We start from the raw sequence: 11,991 nt of genomic DNA, 5'->3' as shown, positions 1-11,991 counted from the left end.
TGGGGCGGCCCCGGGTCTTGAAAACACTCGCCTTGCGGCGAGGCCCCAACTTCTCGGACCTGAGCGGTTCTATTGAACACAGGTGGCAATGCGGCGCAATTACTACAGGACAAAGAAAAAGCACAACAAAACAGAAATTACAAAAAGAAACAAAACAAATAAATACTTGCAGGAAAACACTTTGTCGGCAAATGTTCCACGAACACAAAAATAACTACAACAAAACAAATAAAAGCTTCCAGGAAAAACACTTGGTCGGCAGATGTATCACGAACACAGGCCGCGCGAACAATGGCCGGGCTAACAAAAGCCGGGCGAACAAAGACCGGGCGATCGAGTGGTCGATGAGCACGTCCGCACGTGACGGGTGCCTCTATCGGAATGTGATTATTATAGTATCGAAGTATCGATAACTTTATTCTATCGTAAGTAGTTTTCGCAAGGCATGCGATGTAAAGAATATTTTAGGTGATTTTTTTACACCTTGGGTTACATTATTGGAGGATCCCTAACTTTTTTCAGAAAATAAGATAGCCTATGTCACTCGGAAATACTGGAGCTCCTAAACAGTGAAAGAATTTTTCAATCGGTTCAGTAGTTTGGAAGCCTATTCGAAACAAACAAACAAATAAATCTTTCCTCTTTATAATATTATATATATATATAGTATAGAAGTATAGATTACTTTATTCTTTCATCAACAGTTTTCGCAGGGCACGCGATGTCTATACTTATACTTATACCATTTTGGTTTTTTGGTTTTGGTTTATCGACCAAAACCGTTGTGACAGCCGTTGTGACTGTTGACTCGACTTTCTCGAAGATCCTCGTACTGGTGGCGCCATCCCGTCGCGGAGTGTGGAGCCTTCTTCTGTCGTCGAGATTTTGGCAGCGGCGTCCTTGATGTGGGACCCGTGTACAATTGAATCGGCCGTGAGCGCTGACTGCTTCTTGTTCTGGCTCGCGGATACGACGCTCTCCGTTGCTGCGTCGCCTGAAGTTGTTGCCGGTGTCGCGGTGCTGGGAGGTCTGATCACTCGGCGACAGACCCCGCTGTTCGGTCCCGTTGGCGACGCCGGCGAGTATTGCGTAAGCAATATTTGGCGGGAGGGGGGCATCGCTTGTGAGCCCCGCGGCACTCCCGGACACTTTTCCACTTGGGAGGAGGGTGCCGCCATCGGTGGCGGTCCCTGCGTCATTCCCGAACGCGGCGCGGCCGACACAGCTCGTTGCTGTGCGTCTTGCGAAGTTGAGCCCGAGACAGCTTCATTGCCGGGCCGGTCAAGGCGCGACGACCTCATCTTGGACCGTGTGAGCACCATTTCTTCTATCTTCAATTTTCTTCGGTCTTCCTCAAATGAATCCGGCTCTCGAAGGACCAATATTCCGGACGGCCACCGCTCAGGTTTCGGCCACCACGTGTGATTTTTAGACTTCTTACGTGTTGAAACGTGGCGGCTCGAGTATTGCCGCAGTGGCTGTCGCGGAACGGGTGCTGGGATTGGTTCGAGGAAAATAACGAAGGCTTCAGTATGGCGTTCACACGGTCCTCGTGGCTTGACCGGCGCTGGGCGTAGGAGCGAGTCTCTTCTTGTTCGTCGGTTCTCTCCTCTTCTTCCGGAGAGGTCTTGACTCGTCGGCTCGCTGTCTCGAACTGAATTTGCAGAAGAAGAAGGGTCGTCGTACCCCCTTTCGGGGGCACGGAACGGGCCTCGGGGCAAACCCCACTACCCGGGCTGAAACTCCCTGTCACATAGGGCAGGGGTGAAATAATGCAAGGAGGACTTGGGATAGGTACGCTGTTCGCTGCGTGTTCGGCGGCAATTTACATCTATATATACTTATATATAATACGATGGGCAGTCTGTGTGCTTAGTGCGAGTTTTGTAACGCTCTCGATAGCGAGCCAGTTTGCTCAAATTTGTATGCAATTGGAACAGCGCCCCTAGCGGCAAACGTACCCGGTGTTATTTTGTGAGTGCGAGTTCATATTAACGTTGTGATCTCGTAACCGAGTAATTTTACCGAAATGAGTACCACGAATGACATTTGTGCGAGTGCGTGTTACAAATTAGTGGATTTTAACGTTTCGATCGAGTATTTCTTTAGTAGTTCTATATTTCCAACTACAGAGGCAAAAGTGTCATGCCATAGAGCCTTTTTGTTTTCCACAGGAGAAAATCGCCGGATCCGTGGGAGTTGAACCTCACTAAAAACTCCTGCCGCTCACAGCCGGCGCCCTACCCCGGACCGGGTGGGAACCCAGTCGGAGCTATTGAGACGGCGGGACAGGGTTTACGCAGAGCATATTACATCCATCCCGCCGTCCCCCAGACGCCGGACCGGCGGCCGCCAGCGACACGACCGCCGGTTCCCTCGGTCGACGGGCCAAGAGCCCGCATTGATGGCGCCGCGCTACACCTTCCCCCGGAGCGGTCGGGGGAACGCGGCTTACCACGCCGGCCATAGAGCCTAATCTTTTTTTTATGAAAAATGATAATATGGAGTGAAATGGATTTGATTAATTTGAAGCATTAATCGATTGGCATGGAATGAAATCAGATAATATGGGATAAAATATAATCTCTGTAAAATGCTGATTATTTACTGAGATTTATTTCAGTGGACTTTTTCGAAGACTTCGAGAAGCTACGTCCAGCGGTTTTGTTTAATTTTTTTTTTACATTTTCGCACTTTCACAGATACTAAACAGTTAATAAACCAACGTTATTTTGTTATTGCATAGATGGGTGAACGAGCTCCCGGCCCACCTGATCTTAAGTGGTTACCGGAGCCCATAGACATCTACAACGAAAATGCCGCCTCCCACCTTGTGATATTAGTTCTAAGGTCTCAGTATAGTTATAACGGTTGTCTCACCCTTCAAACCGAAACGCATTACTGCTTCACGGCAAAAATAGGCAGGGTGGTGATACCTCCCGAAATGACGTCCTTCGGGATTTTCCCGGAGATGAAATCCCGTCTTATCATCAGGACGGGTACCAGCGAATGCGGGCTTTCGGCGCGCACTGCGGTACCGTAGGTCTGGTGTAGCCGGTGTGATGGAGCTCGATGGGGTTTAGTCGGTAGTCGTTCTGCGGGGCAAGTGCTTCGCGCGCCTTTTTCAAGGCGTAGTCTCTTGCGAGGAATTCGGGGAGGTGGAGGACCTTGGCCCTCCTCGTCCCCCTCTTCCTCTCAGGAGGCGCCGGAGTCCGACATAACCCGGTTCGTTACCCCCTCGAACCGGGTATCCGTAAATGGATTCCCCAGCGTTAAAAAAAAAAAAAAAAAGGGTGGTGATACCTACCCGTGCGGACTCACAAGACGTCCTACCACCAGTAATTACGCAAATTAATTTTGCGGGTTTGATTTTTATTACATGATGCTATTCCTTTACAGTGAACGTCAATCGTAAACATTTGATAAGTACGTATTTCATTAGAAAAATTGATACCCGCCGGCGGGACTAGAACACCGGTGCATCGCAAGATACGAATACACCGGACGCCTTAACCTTTAGGCCAGGACGATCTCAAAATTACACTTATACACGAAGAAATACTAAATACGCATTAACCAAGAAACATTAAATAGACAAAATAAAACAATTCACACAATTTAGCTCCTCGCGGTCCCTCCAAAATGTCTTTTCATCTTTTTTCATAGTTGTTCAATTGTAAATGAATAAATCAAAATCAAATCGAGTTTACGTTCTATACGGTGAAAAATGAAGAATTGTGAGTGTGAGTTGAGATATGCTACTCGATTCGCAGGGCGTTTATTCACCGAGAGCAGCAATCATATTATTTCTCGTATATTGGTAGCACGTGATGTTTTGGCATTAGACCGTCTAAATGAAATACAACGCATTTTAACAGCATTTTAATGGGAACCAACTACTTTCAAAATTATTCGGGTAATGTCACGTGTTCAATACTATTTTGTACCTTTAGAATTAAAGTGGCTCAACCCAAAATTCTTATTTTTTGGTAAACTTCAATATTGTAATACAATAATTGTATTTTTTTAGTTTATCGGTTTAAACACTTTAAGGCATGCCATTTTATTTGAAAAAGGCAGAAAGAGTACTTTGTCCTTTTCTAGACTAAAAGAGACTGTTTAATTTTATAAGCTGATAGATAATAATATAGAAAAGAATAATAGGATACCCTCTAATCGTCACATTGGAAAAAGGTTTGGCTTTATCATTTTATTATTTAAATTATTTTTTGTTGCACTTATAAAACTAATTTAATTTACAATATGTAACTATATCTATAACTAATCCGTACTTGTCAAAATCCTCATAAATTGTCAATATTTTTAATAAAATTCCTATTAATAATATACAAGTGCAAATGTTGAGCTGCTTGCCAGAAATGATGTAATATTGCTTTGTTTTTTTGTTGTTTCCATGTAGGCTGTCTGTAATAATCTAAATCTCTGTGAAAGGCAATGATTTTATTATTATCTACTAATGGTAGTCCAGTGGTCGAAATTAGACTGTGGGCTTATCCCACATTTCATGCACACACATTTACTCTTCACAATATAAAACTTATATAATATATTTATTTAATATAATTATTAATACACACAGAGTATACATTGACACATATAACATATCTATTCATATATAGTTACTACATTACATACAAAACAGACATACACACACGACAATTTATCGTGCCGCGTCAATCAGCTGGTCGCCCGTTCGTTCGCGCTGTGGACACGCGCGCTTGGACGGAATGTCGCGGGTAGATCGAAAAGCACTCCTGCGCAGCTGATCGCGGCTAGCCACGCCCCCAGTCGTAACTTACCTCGTACTGAACGCACGTCGCTTTCGCTAATTATATACTGTTGTATTGTTTTCAAAGCTTTTGCATCTCTTGTGATAACGCGCTTTCTTTGTGTCTATCGTTACTGTACTGTCGTGTAAAGTGTCTTCTGTGTACTGTTTATAAACTGAATATCTATCTGTGCTCGTAACCTTCAATTCTTCATAATTATAATAATATAGACTGTTTTGTGTTCTGGTGTGGACTAAGTGTAACTTTTAATAAACATTTAATTAGTGTGCAAGGTGTCGTATTTAATTTATTATCCGAACACCGACGGCGCCTACTCAGGTACATAGTTATCTTTACCTCAATTACGCTACAAGTCCGGACGACCCGTACATACTCGACCCACATCAATACGGGAGACAACCCATTCTCGTCTATACTGGTGACCCCTGAAGAACACCATAATGAGCAGCAGTGATTCTGTCGAGACCGCTGGTTCTCATGGAGGTAGCAGCGTAAAACCCCGACGAATGAAAAAAATGCGCGTTTCCACTGTACACGACAACGACATTTTGCCGTCCGACATTCGGAAGTTCACTTTGAAGGTGCCTCCGTTTTCTCCAGAGGACCCAGAAATTTGGTTTGCACTTCTAGAAGGCCAATTCGAAAACTATGGTATTACAGAGGACCACATCAAATTCAATAATGTTATCACTAACCTTGACATTCCTCACGCGAAGGCGGTAAAGGATATTATCGTGCATCCTCCGACCAACAATCGCTATGAGAAAATTAAGAGCGAGCTCATCAGACGTCTCTCCGCTTCCCATGAAAAGAAGGTCAAGCAATTACTAACTCATGAGGAGTTGGGTGACCGAAAACCATCGCAGTTTCTGAGGCATCTTATGGACCTGGCCGGACCGTCTGTTCCACATGAGTTCATCCGAACTATCTGGAGTAACCGCCTGCCGAACAGTATCCAGACGGTACTAGCATCGCAGCCTACTCATTCGCTTGAACAGCTGTCGGACCTCGCTGACCGAATACAGGAAATAACTACTCCATGCAACGTCGCAGCCACTTCAACATGCGGGACGAGTAGTATCAACCAGTCCAGTGAGATTGCAGAGCTGAGGAAAATGGTGGAACGCCTCGCATTAAAGCTCGAAGACCAGACTCGTGCCACAAACCGCTCCCAGAACCGTTCGAACCGTTCTCGACCTCGATGGCGTTCGACATCCCGCAGCAGAACACGATCTGCTTCCAACTATCGACGGTACCCCGTTTGTTGGTACCACGCGAAGTTCGGGGTTAAGGCAAGCAAATGCCAGAAGCCGTGCGACTACAACGAGTCGGGAAATGCCACAGGCAGTCGATAATGGCGACAGACGACTGCCTCAACTCTCCAGGTCGCCTCTTCGTAACTGACCGCACCACGAAAACCCAGTTTTTGGTCGACACCGGTAGCGACCTCTGCGTTTTCCCACGGACCCAGCTACGAGAGCGTCGTGCACCAACCAGCTACAAACTGATAGCAGCCAACGGATCAACCATTGAGACTTATGGGTACTCGCAGCTCAACCTGGACCTTGGACTCCGACGCAATTACCCATGGAGATTCATAGTGGCTGATGTGACGAAGCCCATTATAGGTGTAGATTTTTTGTGTCACTATAACTTGATTGTAGATTGTAAGAATCGAAAATTAATTGACGACACCACTACCCTGTCTGCTCCAGCTTCACTGGCCTCTAATACTAATGATATTCTTTCTGTGAAGGTTCCGACTGGCATTTCCCACTACCATGCTTTGCTTTCGCGCGATTTTCCTGAAATTACGCGACCAGCTGGTACACAACGTACGGTAAGCCACAATACACAACACCACATTAGGACTACACCAGGGCCTCCAGTAGCTTGTGCACCTAGGCGTTTAGCACCCGAGAAACTGAAGGTGGCGAAGGCGGAATTCGAGTCCATGCTAGCTGATGGTACAGCTAGACCGTCTGATAGCCCATGGTCATCACCATTACACCTGGCACCGAAAAAAGACAACGGTTGGCGCCCTTGTGGTGACTATAGGCAACTCAACGCCCGGACTATCCCAGATAGGTATCCAGTACGTCATATACACGACTTTGCGCACAATATCGCTGGTTGTAGTACGTTTAGCACCATCGACCTTGTGAAAGCCTACAACCAAATACCAGTCTGTGCCGACGATATACCAAAAACCGCGATCACCACCCCCTTTGGAATGTATGAATTCCCGTTTATGACATTTGGGCTACGAAATGCTAGCCAAACATTTCAAAGATTTGTAGATGAGATGATGCGCGGGCTAGATTTCGTTTACTGTTATTTGGACGATTTTCTCATATTTAGCAGGGACAGCATTCAGCATGAGCAGCATCTGCGCCAAGTATTTACCAGACTTAGGGACTACGGGATGGTAATCAACTTGTCCAAGTGTGTTTTTGGGGCTCCCGAGGTAACTTTTCTAGGTTACCGTATCTCGGAGAGCGGAACCAAACCACTGGACGAGAAGGTACAAGCCATCAATAACTTTCCCCCACCCAAAGACGTTAGGACGCTTAGACGGTTTTTAGGTATGGCCAATTTTTATAGGCGGTTTCTGCCTAATGCTGCCCAAATACAAGCTCCTCTTAACGCCCTACTTATGGGTTCAGTCAAAGGCTCCACTCCCATTAGCCTCAATGACGTTGCTCTGAAAGCTTTCGCAGAGACTAAGGAAAGCCTCTCCAACGCGGCACTCCTGGCACACCCAGATTGTCAGGCTAAGCTGTCTTTGGTTACAGACGCATCAGATATGGCTATAGGGGCTGTTTTGCAACAGCTGAAAAATGACACGTGGGAGCCTCTAGGTTTTTTCTCCCGTAAGCTGAGTCCATCGCAGAACAAGTACTCCCCGTATGATCGCGAACTTCTTGCAATCTACGAGGCGATCAAGTACTTTCGACATATGTTTGAAGCGAGACACTTCACGATTTATACTGATCATAAGCCTATCAGTTTTGCCTTCCACGAAAGGAAGCAAAATTGTTCGCCCAGGCAATTTCGTCACTTGGACTTCATATCCCAGTTCACGACCGATATAAGGCACATCTCCGGCAAAAATAACGTTGTGGCCGACACCTTATCTCGCGTCGATGAACTGGAGGCTCCAATTTGTCTCGCCGACCTCGCCAATGCTCAAAACTGCGATCCCGAACTGGCTCAATATTTAACGGACAGCTTATCTCTCCGTCTCAAAAAGATGGACTATCCTGGATGCCGTTATCCTTTGTACTGTGATATCAGTACACCGACACCCAGGCCATTCATCACAAAGGATTACCGCAAACAGGTATTCCAAAGTCTCCACTCGCTAAGTCACCCCGGCGCTTCCACGACTGCCAAGTTGGTATCCGATCGATTTGTTTGGCCTGGGGTCCGAAAAGACTGTCGAAACTGGGCTAGGTCATGTTTATCATGCCAACGCGCGAAGGTTAGTCGACACGTGTCTGCACCATTGGGCACTTTCGACGCACCAACTGCACGTTTCAGGCATGTCCACATAGACCTGATAGGCCCACTCCCGGTATCACAGGGATACAGGTATTGTCTCACGGCTATAGACCGGTTCACTCGATGGCCGGAAGTCATGCCAATACCAGATATTACCGCAGAAACGGTGGCTAAGGCACTGATTTCAGGCTGGATATCCAGATTCGGTTGCCCGACAGATATTGTTACAGACCGCGGCCGTCAATTTGAGTCCGCGCTGTTTCAGTATCTGGCAAAAACCACTGGATTCCAGCATAAACGCACAACTGCCTACCATCCCGCTTGTAACGGTCTCGTGGAACGCTTCCACAGGCAGCTAAAAGCTTCCATCGTATGCCACGCTAACGACAATTGGTCAGAGGTCCTACCGTTTGTACTACTTGGTATCCGTAGCGCATTCAAGGAGGACTTACAGACTTCGTCCGCTGAGTTGCTTTACGGCGAGCCGTTAAGACTTCCCGGCGAATTTTTTGAGCCGAGCACAGCCTGTACTACTGATATATCAGATTTTACGGCTCGTCTACGCTCATTCGCCGAGAAATTAAAACCGGTTCCAGCCTCTCGCCATAACAAACAAAAGATTTTTATCTTTAAAGAGCTCAAGAACGCGGAGTACGTCTTCTTACGTGAAGATACTTCGCGTCCTCCTCTTACGCCAGCCTATACTGGCCCTCATAAAGTACTAGAACGACGTGACAAGACGTTCAAACTTCTGATTAAAGGTAACTCTGTCACCGTCTCGATAGACCGTTTAAAACCTGCGTATTACCTTACTGTTCATGAAGGCCTGTTAGGTAATGCACTTTCACCTGCCATATCTGAACCCGATGTTGCGGTAGCTCCACCACCTGACAGAACTGCACCTATAACTACACGTTCCGGTCGACATGTCAGATTCCCGGATTTTTATCGCCCCTAACCAGGTCTCTGGGGGGGAGTGATGTGGGCTTATTCCACATTTCATGCACACACATTTACTCTTCACAATATAAAACTTATATAATATATTTATTTAATATAATTATTAATACACACAGAGTATACATTGACACATATAACATATCTATTCATATATAGTTACTACATTACATACAAAACAGACATACACACACGACAATTTATCGTGCCGCGTCAATCAGCTGGTCGCCCGTTCGTTCGCGCTGTGGACACGCGCGCTTGGACGGAATGTCGCGGGTAGATCGAAAAGCACTCCTGCGCAGCTGATCGCGGCTAGCCACGCCCCCAGTCGTAACTTACCTCGTACTGAACGCACGTCGCTTTCGCTAATTATATACTGTTGTATTGTTTTCAAAGCTTTTGCATCTCTTGTGATAACGCGCTTTCTTTGTGTCTATCGTTACTGTACTGTCGTGTAAAGTGTCTTCTGTGTACTGTTTATAAACTGAATATCTATCTGTGCTCGTAACCTTCAATTCTTCATAATTATAATAATATAGACTGTTTTGTGTTCTGGTGTGGACTAAGTGTAACTTTTAATAAACATTTAATTAGTGTGCAAGGTGTCGTATTTAATTTATTATCCGAACACCGACGGCGCCTACTCAGGTACTTACCTTTACCATATTACACTACAAGTCCGGACGACCCGTACATACTCAAACCACATCCATACGGAGACCAACCAATTTTCGTCTATAAGACCATAATTTATTTAAATTTTAAGTTTGAACATTATTATAGTTCTATTGTCACCTTTCTATTATCATCATTTCTATAATGATCACTGCTCTATGTCGCTAAGGCTACATTATATAAAAATAATATTAAAGACAAAAAATATTAATCTATTCTCAATTTGACCACAGATTGATAAATCAATAAACAAGAAAAGTATAAATGCATGTGTGTGTGTGTCAAATACATGGTATTGTGTGTAAGGCTTTTTTATTGATTTAGTTTATTTTTTTATTGTTTATGCACAATTAAAAAAAATATTAGCAATCTGCACTACTTCTCTATAAGTGTGGGAAATTTCATACTTCTCCGTCCGCGCAATTTTCGTAAAAAGGGGTACAACATTTTTGCTTCACGTATTACTTAAAATGTAGGTTCTTAATAATACATAAGTGTTTTGAAATATAAAACTAATCTTAATTTTTTTAGTTATACCACTTCCCTTCTAAGGGTGCTATTTCGTATACAAACTTTGCCGTAATGGCGTAACCTTTAAAATACACGAAAACTGCCCAGCATAAACATAATTTTTTAGTAACTTTAATAGAATAGTATTAGAATTAGAAGTTTATTATAGAACTAGCGACCCGCCCTCGCTTCGCTTCGGAAACATTAAAACACACATGAAACCAAAAAAAATAAAATTTTTTTTTTTTTTTAAAAAGTAGCCTATGTTCATCAGGGACAATGTCGGCTTCTAATGGAAAAAGAATTTTTCAAATCGGTCCGGTAGTTTCGGAGCCTATTCGAAACAAACAAACAAACAAATCTTTCCTCTTTATAATATTAGTATAGATTTATTTAATTGTAATTACATATTTAGACATAGGTACTTAACATAATTAATCTTGGAATAGGTAATTATTTCAGCTTTTTTTAATTAAAGAAATTATGTTTTATATAGGTTTAATCATTTACCCGTTGAACGTTTATAAAATGATTGTATTTACGGTAATAGTGTTGATGATCTTCATTAGGTGGCCCAAATATACTAAAATTATTACGAGCATCCATCCTTATTTATAAATGTGTAAAGAAGCAAAATTATTATTACATTATTCAAATTTCTATATAATTATAAATACATATATATCTGTACGTACGTATGTGTAAATATGTATATATATATATATATATATATATATATATGTGTGTGTGTGTGTGTGTGTGTGTGTGTATGTGCGTGTGTATGTGTGTGTGTGTGTGTGTGTGTTGTGTGTGTGTATATATTTCAATAGATAGGTACACAGTGTGCAATTCATTACGAAATTATTCTTGCCCATCTAATGGTTGTCTGGAAGAGATCACTCTTAGCGATAAGACCATGAATTGTACTCTTTTTTTATTAATATTGTTTCGCAATATTTATTCATTTTGTGTACAATAAAGAATACTCTATCTCACTCTCTCTCTCTCTCTCATCAAACAACTCTTTAAAAAACCAATGATTTAATAAGAATTAAATGAAAAAGCAAATAATTAATATGTATTTACAACTAGCTAGACGTCTATAAAATTTTCTAACCGAAAAAATATATGTGTATAAACCATTAGAATAGATAAAACCTTAAAAAACAACATTATTATTAAAAAGAAAGAAAAAAATCTTGATATTGTATTGGTTTTACGGCTAAATTTTTAGTGACTACTTAACTTGTTTGAAAGTGAAGAAATACTCTCAAAATCCATTAATTTGCAACTCGCACTCGCACATACAATAATCGAAAGGCTCACTTCGGTAAAGCTATTCGATACATGAGACAGCAACATAAACAAACCTTCTCTCTCCCACAAAATGAGATTCATAAGCTTACCACTAGGTGGCACTGATAAAAACTCACACAAATTAAACATCACATTAACATCGACTGAGTAATTAAAAAAACTCGCACTAAGCATAGGTATAATTACCCATCCCGAGGGACCTGGGCGGGCCCCCCGG

General features: G+C 43.2%; 1 protein-coding gene across 1 annotated transcript; it reads left to right on the top strand.

The window, feature by feature from the left end:
- The first annotated feature begins 5,251 nt into the window (after window positions 1-5,251).
- On the top strand, window positions 5,252-6,166 carry LOC134201735 (uncharacterized). Its single transcript, XM_062676982.1, has one exon. The coding sequence runs from the start codon at window positions 5,252-5,254 to the stop codon at window positions 6,164-6,166; it is 915 nt and encodes a 304-aa protein (XP_062532966.1).
- Window positions 6,167-11,991: the final 5,825 nt, after the last annotated feature.

This window comes from Bombyx mori, chromosome W (genome assembly GCF_030269925.1).
Source record: "Bombyx mori chromosome W, ASM3026992v2".
Lineage (NCBI taxonomy): Eukaryota > Metazoa > Arthropoda > Insecta > Lepidoptera > Bombycidae > Bombyx > Bombyx mori.
This window is presented reverse-complemented; position numbering and strand designations above follow the sequence as displayed.